This window comes from Oncorhynchus clarkii, unplaced genomic scaffold (genome assembly GCF_045791955.1).
Source record: "Oncorhynchus clarkii lewisi isolate Uvic-CL-2024 unplaced genomic scaffold, UVic_Ocla_1.0 unplaced_contig_8727_pilon_pilon, whole genome shotgun sequence".
Taxonomy (NCBI): domain Eukaryota; kingdom Metazoa; phylum Chordata; class Actinopteri; order Salmoniformes; family Salmonidae; genus Oncorhynchus; species Oncorhynchus clarkii.
Window position 1 is genome coordinate 59,633 of NW_027261046.1, and position 16,337 is coordinate 75,969.

At 45.4% G+C, this 16,337-nt stretch overlaps 1 protein-coding gene across 1 annotated transcript in view; it reads right to left on the bottom strand.

Annotated features, from left to right (window-relative positions):
* Positions 1–16,337, bottom strand: part of LOC139403931 (histone-lysine N-methyltransferase KMT5B-like) — a 34,681-nt gene that overhangs the window by 11,107 nt on the left and 7,237 nt on the right. The window contains exons 2-6 of the mRNA XM_071147136.1: positions 5,079–5,329; positions 3,536–3,683; positions 1,245–1,410; positions 938–1,047; positions 33–199 (exon numbers count right to left, since the gene is read on the bottom strand). Of these exons, the coding sequence (XP_071003237.1) occupies positions 33–199; positions 938–1,047; positions 1,245–1,410; positions 3,536–3,683; positions 5,079–5,241 (754 nt within the window). The 5' untranslated portion in view covers positions 5,242–5,329. The remainder of the gene's footprint in view (positions 1–32; positions 200–937; positions 1,048–1,244; positions 1,411–3,535; positions 3,684–5,078; positions 5,330–16,337) is intronic.

Sequence of the window (16,337 nt, forward strand, 5' to 3'; positions counted from 1 at the left end):
CTGTACAGTGTTGGCAGTGGAGACTGTCGTACCGTGGTTGATGAAGGCTGCAGGCCCCAGCCACAGCTGAGCACAGTTCTTGCGTGTCGAGTACATGACGCTGAAGTCATTCTCCCCGTGACGCAGCAGCATGTTCTCCTCGCTCTCCGACAGCTCGGCGATGCAGCCCACCAAGTACTCAATCTTATCGTTCCTTTTCCTGAAGTACAAGAGAAAGAAAGAGAGAAAATGTTGATCCAAATAAGGGACGTGATCAATACGACACAGAAAATCAAGAACTAAAGAGCATAGTGATTTTAGTGGTTTGAAAGAAGATTGGTCCATTTCTATGACGATGATGTCAGAACAGCAGGAAGTGTGAAGGTCGGTCCATTTCAATGACGATGATGTCAGAACAGCAGGACGTGTGTAGGTCGGTCTATTTCAATGATGAAGATGTCAGAACAGCAGGACGTGTGTAGGTCGGTCCATTTCAATGATGAAGATGATGTCAGAACAACAGGAAGTGTGAAGGTCGGTCCATTTCAATGATGACGATGATGTCAGAACAACAGGAAGTGTGAAGGTCGGTCCATTTCAATGACGATGATGATGTCAGAACAGCAGGAAGTGTGAAGGTCGGTCCGTTTCAATGACGATGATGTCAGAACAACAGGAAGTGTGAAGGTCGGTCCGTTTCAATGACGATGATGTCAGAACAACAGGAAGTGTGAAGGTCGGTCCATTTCAATGACGATGATGATGTCAGAACAGCAGGAAGTGTGAAGGTCGGTCCAATTCAATGACGATGATGTCAGAACAACAGGAAGTGTGAAGGTCGGTCCATTTCAATGACGATGATGATGTCAGAACAGCAGGAAGTGTGAAGGTCGGGCCGTTTCAATGACGATGATGTCAGAACAACAGGAAGTGTGAAGAAGAAAACAGCGTTCCTCACCATTCCTTTGTGGCCACGATCTTGGCTCCGTTCTGCTCAGAGGAGTAGCGGTTACACGGGAGAATCTCAAACCCACTGTCAGCCGCAAACATCCGCAGATACACAAATACCTGGAACAAAATGGAAAACAAACAAACAAAGTTACAAGGAAAAGAAGGGACTGGATCTTGTGGATAACCAACCTAATAAAATATATGTTGTTAGATCAGTTGATTGGTGAAGACTCTACTTCATTTATTATTATTTATGGAACCTTTGTGACCTGGCATAGAGTGTAATTTGTGACTCTGTGGTGTTGTAATCTCACGTGTTGTTTGAAGAGCTTCTCCTGGGCTTTAGACTTGTGTAGGAAGTGGTGTCTGGACCAGTCTCCAGAGGTGAGTGCTCTGAAAGCCTTCTCCAGGTTGTCGTGCTTCTTGAACCGCTCGATAATCTCCTTCAGCTCTTCCTGTCTTCCCTTGATTGGTCGAAACCTGTCACGACATCACAGGTGTCGTCGATAACGACAAAACATTCCGGTTTCCAAATACCATTCATATTATCTAGCAAAAAGTTCTAGAAGGAAAACTATAAGTGAATAAGAGACATGTCACATACAAAACATTTCCTGATGCATTCTAAAGTCCTCACTGTGACTAACTGCCAGAGGTGTGGACTCGAGTCACATGACTTGGACTAGAGTCAGACTCGAGTCACAAATATGATGACTTGCAACTCAACTTGGACTTGAGCCTTTTGACTCGACCTGACACCCTCCCCAAGCCCAAATATTAAAAATGATGCTATTAAAAAAAAAAACATTTTTTGCAGCGCATCAACTTCTTAATTTAACGGATTACAGTTTGAATCGAATAGCAGCCAATCAAATTGTGCCAGCTGAGAAAAAGTTGTGCGTGGCAGTGCAGAGGAACGTCGGGGGGGGGGTGAATTCAGATGGAGCCCTTGGAAAGATGATCTCCAAAATGTTTATTTTCTGATATAAAGACGATGCTGTATCAATAACAAACGGATTGCAACTTACAAAACATGCAGGAAGAAAATTACAGACGGAGACGCAACAATTTTTACAACTTTTCCAGACAGTAGCACTCTGACAGAGATGAGAGAGGAGGTCCAGACCTGGCTCAGTAATGAGAGAGGAGGAAAGACGAGGTCTAGACTTGGCTCAGTGAGAGAGGAGGAAAGAGGAGGTCTAGACCTGGCTCAGTGATGAGAGAGGAGGAAAGAGGAGGTCTAGGCCTGGCTCAGTGATGAGAGAGGAGGAAAGAGGAGGTCTAGACCTGGCTCAGTGATGAGAGAGGAGGAAAGAGGAGGTCTAGACCTGGCTCAGTAATGAGAGAGGAGGAAAGAGGAGGTCTAGACCTGGCTCAGCGATGAGAGAGGAGGAAAGAGGAGGTCTAGACCTGGCTCAGTGATAAGAGAGGAGGAAAGAGGAGGTCTAGGCCTGGCTCAGTGATGAGAGAGGAGGAAAGAGGAGGTCTAGACCTGGCTCAGTGATGAGAGAGGAGGAAAGAGGAGGTCTAGACCTGGCTCAGTGATGAGAGCGGAGGAAAGAGGAGGTCTAGACCTGGCTCAGTGATGAGAGAGGAGGAAAGAGGAGGTCTAGACCTGGCTCAGTGATGAGAGCGGAGGAAAGAGGAGGTCTAGACCTGGCTCAGTGATGAGAGAGGAGGAAAGAGGAGGTCTAGACCTGGCTCAGTGATGAGAGCGGAGGAAAGAGGAAGTCTAGACCTGGCTCAGTGATGAGAGAGGAGGAAAGAGGAGGTCTAGACCTGGCTCAGTGATGAGAGCGGAGGAAAGAGGAAGTCTAGACCTGGCTCAGTGATGAGAGCGGAGGAAAGAGGAGGTCTAGGCCTGGGTCCATATTCGCAGTATCCCCGAGTGCTGATCTAGGATCAGTTTGGCCTTTTAAATCCTATTGAATAAGAGGGGGAAACTGGGGACGAGGCCCACCGCGCTGCAGGGGGACGAGGCCCACCGCGCTGCAGGGGGACGAGGCCCACCGCGCTGCAGGGGGACGAGGCCCACCGCGCTGCAGGGGGACGAGGCCCACCGCGCTGCAGGGGGACGAGGCCCACCGCGCTGCAGGGGGACGAGGCCCACCGCGCTGTCGGGAGACGAGGGGGAGCATGCGGTGGCTGGATACTAACCTGTCACTCTGATCTTAAAGGGACAGTGTGAGATTTTGGGAAACTTACCCAGATGAACTCATGGACAACCATGTTTATGTCTCTGCGTGCAGTTTGAGGGAAGTGGAAGGCTGTTTCAGGAGCCGTTGCTAACTAGTGTTAGCACAATGACTAGAACTCCATAGACATCCAGTCATTGAGCTAACGCTAGCTAGCAACCTTCAAACTGCACACAGACATAAAAATTATATCCATGAGTTTAATTGCCAAAATCTCACACTCTTTAAAATCAGTCTAGAGTTTAGCAGGGGAAGCCCAGGTATTGGATGAGGATGAGGGTCAGAGTCAGGTTTAAGGTTAGGGTTAAGGCCCCAGACTGACCTGGTGTTCATCTTGTGTGTCTGGAAGCCCAGGTATTGGATGAGGGTCAGAGTCAGGTTTAAGGTTAAGGTTAAGGCCCCAGACTGACCTGGTGTTCATCTTGTGTGTCTGGAAGCCCAGATAAGGGTCGAGGATGAGGCTGGTGGTGAGGTCATCGTGCTCACACAGCTCCTTGGCGGTCATCCCAGAGGACGGGATACAGCGTCGCTCCGCCTCCAGGCTGGCCGCACTGAACCCTGGGAAAAACATGAGAGTAAATGAGTACGGTGAAGTTACCCCCTAAGACCAGCGGTCCCCAACCTTTCCCATTCCGGGGGAACACACAAATTAATATTTAAAAGCTCGAGGACACCATACTCGGAACCATTTTAAATGTCTTGGCGGTCATATTATGATTAACTATTTGCATTGTGAAGAGTAATGTAATATCGATTATAATACGATTAAAACTCCCAACTGTAATTAATTAAAAAAAGAACAATAAAAAAACATTGTGTAAAAGTAAATAATTTAAATTGCGGACCACCTGCAGCACCACTGTGGACGTTGGTCAAATTATTATTATGATTTATAAATGTTTTCTTCCACAAAATGAATAACAATTGGGAGTATAAAATCATAAGCAATGTTACATTACTTTTCACAATGCAAACTGTTAATAATAATAATAATAATAATAATAATAATAAACAACAATAAGCCTTTAATTTGTTATATTCATTGCAAAAATTGACAAAATTTGACCGCCAATATATGTTGTTAACTTCTTATGGGCAGGTGAGACGGTAGCGTCCCAACATCCGGTGAAATTACAGAGGGTCGAAATTCAAACTACAGAATTATAAATATTTAACTTTCATAAAATCACAAGTGTAATACATCAAAATAAAGCTTACCTTCTTGTTAATCCAGCCGCTGTGTAAGATTTCAAAAAGGCTTTATGGCGAAAGCACACCATGCGATTATCTGAGGACAGCTCCCCGTGTACAAAAGCATGAAAAACATATTTCAATCAGGCAGGTGCGCCACGAAAGTAAGAAATAGCAATATAATAAATGCCTTACCTTTGAAGATCTTCTTCTGTTGGCATTCCAAAAGGTCCCAGATACATCACAAATGGTCATTTTGTTTCGATAATGTCCTTCTTTATATCCATAAAAACTCAGTTTAGCTGGCGCGCTTCAGTCAATAATCCATCCAGTTTCCCTCCATCAAAATGCATACAAAATGAATCCCAAACATTACTAATAAACTTTTCCAAACAAGTCAAACAACGTTTATAAATCAAACCTTAGGTACCCTAATACGTCAATAAACGATACAAATTAAGACGGAGAAACGTTATCGTCTTTACCGGAGAAAAATACCAAAGAACGCGCTCTCTTCCACGCGCTTGGAAACACCTCAGCCAAAATGGGAGCCACCTAGAAAAACTACAATTTCTGGCTCATTTTTCCAAAAACCAGGAAAAAGGAAACAAACTGAAGCCAACGGACTGAAAATGGGACAGGATTACCTGAACGTGTCCAATAAGAAACTCTTTGTTTTTTGCTGTAAAATGTTTTGATACGGTGTACACTTATGAATATGACCCACATATGATAGAATATATTCCCAGTCCCAGTACTCACGGCGGCTACATCTCCTGCTGCCAGTGCCTGGTCGGAGAGAGCTCCTCTGTGGGTGTAGCTGCTGCTGGGAGCGGGTCTGGCTCTGGCTCACGGGCTGCTGCTCACTGGTGGAGTACCTGCTGCCATTCAACACCATGCTCTTGGATTGGCCCAGCCACTTCATACCCACAAGCCCCCTGGTCCAGTTGCATCGAGTCTCTGAGTTGAGGGAGCACTCAGAGTGGGGAAGACTGGAAGCTAGGGGCTGTCACCTGGGGTGGGAAGAGGAATGGATGAAGGCCCGGTTAGAGACCACACACATCATTACATCATCCAGTCATACTGAAAACATGGTCTCCACCCTGAAGAGATGGGTGTGGGCCTGATCAAAGTGCCTGCGTACCCATATTTTCAGTCCGAGCCAGCCCTAGCATTTTGGGGCCCCTACGAGAAATTTTGCCCCCCACCTTGCGAGCAAATCACTTTAGCCCCCCCCCCCCACCGGACAGCAGAGAAAAAAATGTTTTAGAATTAATTTCCTGCCATTCTACACATTTTGCCATGGGGCGAAGACAAGATTTAGCAATTTTATAACTTCATGCAATTATACTGATTTTGCCAATAGGGTAGAAACAAAAAAGTGCAGTTTTACAGCTCATTTCCTGCAAATCTACACATTTTTCCATATGGTGGAGAGAAATGTTTGCAGTTTTTAATATGATATTTGAGTGAGAGAGAAACTAAAAATCAAAAGTGGTCGGTAATTCAACCATGATTACTACAAATTTAGATAGCTAGCCGCTAGACTAACTTACGAATATAAAAAAATTTTTTGCTGACAAGGGCTAATTGAGTGACTGTCAGTGAATGATATGAGAGAAACTGCTGATGCACAACCACATTTAGAAATTGCAACTTGTGTATTTGGTGAGGTGACGCTGCAACATGTCCCCTGTGCAACTAGAGGCGACTTGATCTCCTTCACTCCACACAGAAACACATACAAAGCTCTCCCTCACCCACCATTTGGCCACATATGACCATAACGATATCCTTCTGATTCCTGCTTACAGGGAAAAATTCAAAACAGGAAGTACCAATGATGGAAGTTGTCCGATGAAGCGGTTGCTAAGCTACAGGACAATTCAAAACAGGAAGTACCAGTGACAGAAGTGTTACGATGAAGCGGTTGCTAAGCTACAGGACAATTCAAAACAGGAAGTACCAGTGACGGAAGTGGTCCGATGAAGCGGTTGCTAAGCTACAGGACAATTCAAAACAGGAAGTACCAGTGACGGAAGTGGTCCGATGAAGCGGTTGCTAAGCTACAGGACTGTTTTGCTAGCACAGACTGGAATATGTTCCGAGATTCGAACGATAACATTGAAGAGTTTACCACATCAGTCACCATCATTAAGTCTTGTGTGGTGTTCGGGTCTGTGGGACCAATTTTCAACGTTTACTAAAAAATAAATATATACTATGATTTATTTTTTTCAACCTGAGACTCATTGGCCTTGGCTCATTTTCATTGAGGGCACACTGTGCACCCCCCTATACATTTATATTACATATGTGGTGTTAGGTCAGCTGGACCCAAAGGTAGTAAAAGTGTGCAAAAGTGTGTGTGTTGGTGAAAACAATGAAATATGAAACAAAAAGGTTCGCTGTGGGCCTTCACTCTGGCTTCCTCCTCCCTGGGCCTGCCGTTTCAACACAGCACCAAGGACCTGTCTGTCTCCCTGCCTGTCTGTCTTCCTCCTCCCTGGACCTGCTGTTTCAACACAGCACCAAGGACCTGTCTGTCTCCCGCTTTTCTCACACTCTTTACCCTTTGTAGTGTGTGAAACTACACAATGTCTTGCGGGAACCTGCACAATGTTATTACAGTACATTATTTCGATACAAAGTTTTTTTTTTACAATGTATTTCCCCACACTTTACCCCAGCCAGGTGCAAATTGGGGGAGGGACACAACAAATAAATAGCTTTGCATGTGTGACTCCTTACCACAATCAATCAGTATGGCAAAAATAATCTCTGCTCAGAGGGCCTTAGAAGCAATTTTTGCAGAGAGAGAAGCTAGTGTGAATGGAGCATCTTCCACTTTGGAATGAGGATCATGTCTCTGTCAATTCAGAATCTAACAGTGAGTTGTAAGAAGAGGATGAGATTGACCCTCAGCCAGCCCCAGAGCCAGCCCCAGCCCCAGGGCCAGCCCCAGGACCAGCCCCAGGACCAGCCCCAGGACCAGCCCCAGGACCAGCCCCAGGACCAGTCCCAGGGCCAGTCCCAGGGCCAGGCCGTCAGCAACTAGATCATCATCAGCCTGCAGGAGGAGAAATATGGACGTAAAAAAAATGGTGAAATTGAATGGTGTTCTTGCCCAAGGAATGAGCCCCCCCCCCCGCATGACTGCTAACGGGGAGGATGCAACCAGGGTCGACACGGATTGCGGTTACTCATTTCATACAAGCTTTGACTTCCGGCGCCGACAGAGATGGCCGCCTCGCTTCGCGTTCCTAGGAAACTATGCAGTTTTTTGTTTTTTTACATGTTATTTCTTACATTAGTACCCCAGGTCATCTTAGGTTTCATTACATACAGTCGAGAAGAACTACTGAATATAAGATCAGCGTCAACTCACCATCAGTACGACCAAGAATATGTTTTTCGCGACGCGGACCCTGTGTTCTGCCTTACAAACAGGACAACGGAGTGGATCCTATGCAGCGACCCAAAAAAACGACTCCGAAAGAGAGGGAAACGAGGCGGTCTTCTGGTCAGACTCCGGAGACGGGCACACCGCGCACCACTCCCTAGCATTCTTCTTGCCAATGTCCAGTCTCTTGACAACAAGGTTGATGAAATCCGAGCAAGGGTAGCATTCCAGAGGGACATCAGAGACTGTAACGTCCTTTGCTTCACTGAAACATGGCTCACTGGAGAGACTCTATCCGAAGCAGTGCAGCCAACGGGTTTCTCCACGCATCGCGCTGACAGAAACAAACATCTTTCTGGTAAGAAGAGGGGCGGGGGCGTATGCCTCATGGCCAACGTGACATGGTGTGATGAAAGAAACATACAGGAACTCAAATCCTTCTGTTCACCTGATTTAGAATTCCTCACAATCAAATGTAGACCGCATTATCTACCAAGAGAATTCTCTTCGATTATAATCACAGCCGTATATATCCCCCCCAAGCAGACACATCGATGGCTCTGAACAAACTTTATTTAACTCTCTGCAAACTGGAAACGATTTATCCGGAGGCTGCATTCATTGTAGCTGGGGATTTAACAAGGCTAATCTGAAAACAAGACTCCCCAAATTTTATCAGCATATCGATTGCGCAACCAGGGGTGGAAAGACCTTGGATCATTGTTACTCTAACTTTCGCGACGCATATAAATAAGGCCCTGCCCCGCCCCCCTTTCGGAAAAGCTGACCACGACTCCATTTTGTTGATCCCTGCCTACAGACAGAAACTAAAACAAGAGGCTCCCACGCTGAGGTCTGTCCAACGCTGGTCCGACCAAGCTGACTCCACACTCCAAGACTGCTTCCATCACGTGGACTGGGAGATGTTTCGTATTGCGTCAGATAACAACATTGACGAATACGCTGATTCGGTGTGCGAGTTCATTAGAACGTGCGTTGAAGATGTCGTTCCCATAGCAACGATTAAAACATTCCCTAACCAGAAGCCGTGGATTGATGGCAGCATTCGTGTGAAACTGAAAGCGCGAACCACTGCTTTTAATCAGGGCAAGGTGTCTGGTAACATGACCGAATACAAACAGTGCAGCTATTCCCTCCGCAAGGCTATCAAACAAGCTAAGCGCCAGTACAGAGACAAAGTAGAATCTCAATTCAACGGCTCAGACACAAGAGGCATGTGGCAGGGTCTACAGTCAATCACGGACTACAGGAAGAAATCCAGCCCAGTCACGGACCAGGATGTCTTGCTCCCAGGCAGACTAAATAACTTTTTTGCCCGCTTTGAGGACAATACAGTGCCACTGACACGGCCTGCAACGAAAACATGCGGACTCTCCTTCACTGCAGCCGAGGTGAGTAAGACATTTAAACGTGTTAACCCTCGCAAGGCTGCAGGCCCAGACGGCATCCCCAGCCGCGCCCTCAGAGCATGCGCAGACCAGCTGGCCGGTGTGTTTACGGACATATTCAATCAATCCCTATACCAGTCTGCTGTTCCCACATGCTTCAAGAGGGCCACCATTGTTCCTGTTCCCAAGAAAGCTAAGGTAACTGAACGACTACCGCCCCGTAGCACTCACATCCGTCATCATGAAGTGCTTTGAGAGACTAGTCAAGGACCATATCACCTCCACCCTACCTGACACCCTAGACCCACTCCAATTTGCTTACCGCCCAAATAGGTCCACAGACGATGCAATCTCAACCACACTGCACACTGCCCTAACCCATCTGGACAAGAGGAATACCTATGTGAGAATGCTGTTCATCGACTACAGCTCAGCATTCAACACCATAGTACCCTCCAAGCTCGTCATCAAGCTCGAGACCCTGGGTCTCGACCCCGCCCTGTGCAACTGGGTACTGGACTTCCTGACGGGCCGCCCCCAGGTGGTGAGGGTAGGCAACAACATCTCCTCCCCGCTGATCCTCAACACTGGGGCCCCACAAGGGTGCGTTCTGAGCCCTCTCCTGTACTCCCTGTTCACCCACGACTGCGTGGCCACGCACGCCTCCAACTCAATCATCAAGTTTGCGGACGACACAACAGTGGTAGGCTTGATTACCAACAACGATGAGACGGCCTACAGGGAGGAGGTGAGGGCCCTCGGAGTGTGGTGTCAGGAAAATAACCTCACACTCAACGTCAACAAAACTAAGGAGATGATTGTGGACTTCAGGAAACAGCAGAGGGAACACCCCCCTATCCACATCGATGGAACAGTAGTGGAGAGGGTAGCAAGTTTTAAGTTCCTCGGCATACACATCACAGACAAACTGAATTGGTCCACTCACACAGACAGCATCGTGAAGAAGGCGCAGCAGCGCCTCTTCAACCTCAGGAGGCAGAAGAAATTCGGCATGTCACCAAAAGCACTCACAAACTTCTACAGATGCACAATCGAGAGCATCCTGGCGGGCTGTATCACCGCCTGGTATGGCAACTGCACCGCCCTCAACCGTAAGGCTCTCCAGAGGGTAGTGAGGTCTGCACAATGCATCACCGGGGGCAAACTACCTGCCCTCCAGGACACCTACACCACCCGATGTCACAGGAAGGCCATAAAGATCATCAAGGACATCAACCACCCGAGCCACTGCCTGTTCACCCCGCTATCATCCAGAAGGCGAGGTCAGTACAGGTGCATCAAAGCTGGGACCGAGAGACTGAAAAATAGCTTCTATCTCAAGGCCATCAGACTGTTAAACAGCCACCACTAACACTGAGTGGCTGCTGCCAACACACTGACACTGACTCAACTCCAGCCACTTTAATAATGGGAATTGATGGGAAATGATGTAAATATATCACTAGCCACTTTAAACAATGCTACCTTATATAATGTTACTTACCCTACATTATTCATCTCATATGCATACGTATATACTGTACTCTATATCATCGACTGTATCCTTATGTAATACATGTATCACTAGCCACTTTAAACTATGCCACTTTGTTTACATACTCATCTCATTTGTACATACTGTACTCGATACCATCTACTGTATCTTGCCTATGCTGCTCTGTACCATCACTCATTCATATATCCTTATATACATATTCTTTATCCCCTTACACTGTGTACAAGACAGTAGTTTTGGAATTGTTAGTTAAGATTACTTGTTATTACTGCATTGTCGGAACTAGAGGCACAAGCATTTCGCTACACTCGCATTAACATCTGCTAACCATGTGTATGTGACAAATAAAATTTGATTTGATTTGATTTAGTGTAGGACATAAAGTCTTCTTTACAACTGTTTATCCCAGACACCATACAGAAAATCATTCTGGACTGCACTAATTTTGGGGGGAAGGTGTGTTTTTGGAGAGAGATGGAAGGAGATGGACCAAACTCATCAACAACAAGACTTCCATATGCCATTGAAACCAGTAGTGTATTTTCTAAAGACTTCCATATACCATTGAAACCAGTAGTCTATTGGTTTATAGACATATACCATTGAAACCAGTAGTCTATTGTTTTATAAAGACATTTACCATTGAAACCAGTAGTCTGTTGTTTTATAAAGACATATACCATTGAAACCAGTAGTCTATTGTTTTATAAAGACATATACCATTGAAACCAGTAGACTCTTTCTCTCAGGTTCTGTTGGTTTTCAACATTCTCTCATTGTCTGGTAGCCAGATGCCCATTCACCCATACCCTACTGCACTAATAATGTTAACAAATAATAGTTGATCAACATTTGACGCTAAAGTGTTCTGATCGTTTTATTTTTATGTAGCCTAGGCCTACTGGTTGTATGAATTTGTGATCCATCATCCCGGAGTCTGGTTTGGCCATTTCTTTCTGGACAATAGAATAGAGCAACTTTTCTACAACGGGGGGGATGGTAGATTGACGTAGCTTTCCCTAGGAGTCTTTCTTATAGACACACCACCTAAGTAAATTGAATTAAATTGCCAAAATTACATCGCCTAATTAGCCTACTCCTGTCTGTACAGAACTAAATCAAATCATTTATATAAGCTACTAAAGCATGATTTGGCCACAGAGGGTCATTAGCTTCCCCTAGTCGTAATTAATATATTTTTAAATCACATTGCCTACAGTTGGAAGGAAAGGCAGCCCGCTTGGTAAATACCCTAATAGATGATTGAGTTGTGACAGTCAGTGTAAAGTAAAAGACGGCCCAGCCAGGCATATCGCAATATTTATCAATTCAATGGCGGGAGAACCTAGTTTGGAAAAGCAAAATGGCTACTGTTTTTTAAAAAGAGAAGAAAATGAAAAGTCGAACCTATGGTTTAGTTCTAAACTTAATAGATGGGAACAACAGTAGGCCTACAGCCCATCTCCTAAGCACCAGTGGAGAGCATCGGCCACATCCCCGGGTGAGTGCTCACCGAGCATTATTCACTACTCATCGTTGTTGGGTCGGTGCCAGTTGTTGGGTCGGTGCCAGTTTAGACGTCATATTCTATGTGTGTCTCCCCGTCCTCATAGGGTCATTATATGGACAACGTCATGTTATCCTGTTAGGGATGATGCGAATTTTCGCAGCTTTTTGTTAAAAATTGCGCAACATTTCAAAGTCCTGCTACTCATGCCAGGAATATAGTATATGCATATGATAAGTATGTGTGGATAGAAAACACTCTGAAGTCTCTAAAACTGGTTAAATCGGGTCTGTGGCTATAACAGAACGTGTTTAGGAGTAAAAATCCCTGGTAAAACTGTTTACCAAAAACCCAAAATAAATATTCATCCGCCATTCAATGAATGTCTAAGGCGACAGAAAATAAATGAGGATCCCCTGTAAACGCCTACAGCTTCCACACGATGTCGCCAGTACTGTCAATTCATGTCTGCTTTATCCTTGGTTAGATCACGAATAGGCCCTTCCTGTCTTGAGGCGCACCACAGGATGTTGTGAAATTGAAAACATGGACGATGATTTCCAGACTTGCTGCTATCGAATACAGATCGCCCCGTGATCAATTTTATAGATTATTAACACCTAAAGTTGGTTTAGAAAAGTAGTTTGAAGTGATTTGTAAAAGTTTATAGACAACTTTTGTAATTTTAAAAAGTGACTTTGCGTCTTCCAGGATTATCATCTGCGATGATGTCATTTGGCGTATTAATTAAAAAATATATATAACAATTCTGCAAATGTCTCCAGTCATTAAAGTGTAGTAGAATTGCATCTCCCCCCCCGTCACCCCCCCCCACAAAAAAACGTATCTGATATAGCCTATAGCTCAGGCCTCTACGCTATACTGCTCAACCACGCATTGTGAACAGTGATTGAGTTATATTATTAGTCTAAATTACAACTATCCAATCTACTCATCACATCAGGATTAGTAGGCTATGTTACATACAGTGCCTTGCGAAAGTATTCGGGCCCCCTTGAACTTTGCGACCTTTTGCCACATTTCAGGCTTCAAACATAAAGATATAAAACTGTATTTTTTTTGTGAAGAATCAACAACAAGTGGGACACAATCATGAAGTGGAACGACATTTATTGGATATTTCAAACTTTTTTAACAAATCAAAAACTGAAAAATTGGGCGTCAATCATATCTGTAGCCATGAAATGCTTTGAAAAAGGCTGGTCATGGCTCACAACACCATCATCCCAGACACCCTGGACCGACTCAACAGATGACCCAATCTCTATTCCACTCCAAACTGCATCAGCAGTTGGATATATCCAACGTACGCATCAAATTGTACACGTAGATTTGACAGAAATAGTAGCAAAAAAGGTGAAATGTTGAACTTTCATTGCACACATATGCAGTAAACATTTTGGGATTACATAATGAAAAGTTGGAGAGCAGAATTACGCAGCATTGACGCGTTAGTCCCCTCCTGTACTTCCTGTTCACCCAGGACTGCGTCGCCAGGTATGACTCCAAAAATACCATCATCAAGTTCTCTGACGACACGACGGCGTTAGGCCTGGTCACCAACGACAATAAGACCGCCTGTAGGGGAGGTGGTCAGTGACCTAGCAGTGTGTTGCCAGGACAAGAACCTTTCCTTCAACGTGTCAACAAGACAAAAAGGAGCTGATGGTGGACTACAGGAAACGGAGGGCCCGAGCCACGCCCCCAATCTACATCGACGGGGCTGTAGTGGAGCGGGTTGAAAGTTCCTCATGGTCCACACACACCAACACGGTCGTTAAGAAGGCACGACAACGCCTCTTCCCTCTCAGGAGGCTGCAAAAAGATGTGTCATGGTTCATCAGATCCTCCAAAAAGTTCTACAGCTGCACCATTGAGAGCATCTTGACTGACTGCGTCACCGCCTGATATGGCAACTGCTTGGCATCCGACCGCAAGGTGCTACAGAGGGTAGTGTGTACGGCCTAGTACATCCATGGTGTCGACCACAAGGTGCTACAGAGGGTAGTGTGTACGGCCTAGTACATCCATGGTGTCGACCACAAGGTGCTACAGAGGGTAGTGCGTACGGCCCAGTACATCCATGGTGTCGACCGCAAGGTGCTACAGAGGGTAGTGTGTACGGCCTAGTACATCCATGGTGTCGACCACAAGGTGCTACAGAGGGTAGTGGGTACGGCCCAGTACATCCATGGTGTCGACCTCCCTGCCATCCAGGACCTCTATATCAGTTGGTGTCAGAAGGCCCTAAAAATTGTCAGACTCCTGCCACCCAAGTCATAGACTGTTCTCTCTGCTACCGCACGGCAAGCGGTACCGATGCACCAAACCTGGAATAGGGCGGTATCCATTTCTCCCCAATACCTTCATGCCATCCTTGGGTTTACGGTATTACCAAATGTTTATATAAACAAGAAGACCGCAGATAGGGTGGGAATCAAGGCTTTAACTCTGCATGCTGGCAAACGAACAAACAGCATTAAGTTTCTTCAAAACACGCAACTTCCGATTGCAAATAGAGAGTAAATATTTAATAAGGAAAACAACTAAGTGAGAGAAGGTTTAGGCCTCCTGGAATGGAAATGACTAGCAGTTGCTGCTTCCAAAAACAGGACAAAACAGTGTAGCCTGCGACACAAGACACAAAATATAACAAAACTATTAAATAAGAAACACCAAGAACTACAATCAGACTTGTTCAGCAGCATGAATATTGTACCTATTGAGCAACAAAAAGATATAGATAAAACGTAGGCCTTCGAAATGACCAGCAGCTTAGATGCCAGGTACAAGAGGACAGTCAAAATAGCTAATTGTTAGCATGTTCACCGACCGGTCTTAAAAACAAATAATACCAAATAGTAGTAAACAATAAGAATAGTTCAGCACTGAATTGCACATGTTGAGGTATATAAAAGCTACTAAATCAGGCGTATATAAGGCTATCAAATTCCTGAAAGAAATTGCACAAGTAGACTAACTACATTCACTGCTGCTGGTTGCAGCTAAAAACCATCCAAGTTCTTTGCCAGAAAGACCAGCACGTCCACCTTTCAGGAATCGCTCTCTGAAGAGTGACGACATTCCCTGCCCGTGCCAAAAGACTCGCTCTGAAGCTGAACGTGTGGCACATCTACACAAGTACTTGTGGGCAACGTTTCTGCGAGTAAAAGGAAAACTGCGTTCATTTCTCTGCCACCAGAGCAGTGGGTCCTCCTCTCCTACAATGGCTGGTTCATGCAGGTAAGTTGTCAGTTTCTTCAATGGCGGGAGGCAGCTAGTGCAACAGCTGAGCCCTTCTTCCCAATTAGACTGCCCAACCCCTTCCACCCTTATTCTGACAGGCGCTCGTCCGAGGATCATTACCTCATGCTCAACCTTTTGTTTTCAGTCTCGTCCAGTGTGGTATCATGGTCCCAACGTCAGCGAGGGTCGACGAAGGTGATGTTTTTTGTCCCCCTCCCACCACCAAGCCTTCAGATCAGTGCAGTGCCTCCATCTTTGTCCACTAAGATTTCTTCCTTTAACAGGGTGAGCATTGGGATGGAATGAGGAGATGGTGACATATTGCTCTGTGGCTTCAGCGCTTGGTTGATGGACTCCAAAAAACAGCGATGGCTTGCCATGACGGAGGGTAGCGCGTCTGACTTTCTCCGCTACCCGGCGAATTGCCTCCTCCGCTACCCGGCGAATTGCCTCCTCCGCTACCCTGCGAATTGCCTCCGTTACCCGGTGAATTGCCTCCGTTACCCGGTGAATTGCCTCCGTTACCCGGTGAATTGCTGCACACTGCTCTAGTATTCTTTATAATGTTCTGTTTTGACCCCAAACAAGTCACTGTCCTGTGTGGATAAAAATGTGACATTACATTAGAAGAATGTTATAAAAATCACCACAGCTTGTAACAAAAGCGTAGCAAAACTGTAATAACCCAACTCTTTTTTTCGTACATTTTTTAAATTGGATTTGTGCATGGCCAATGCTACTACACATTACAAATGGTAATATATTATTTTTAAATGTAGTTACTGTGTGAGAAGGAGACATTAATAGTGAGGCAGACAACCAAGGTTCCCTCTGTTATCTGTTACTCATTCTACACAGAGTTTACTTTAAAAGGATTAAATTGTGGCCAAAACAATTCAACCATTTCCAGCCCAGTTCT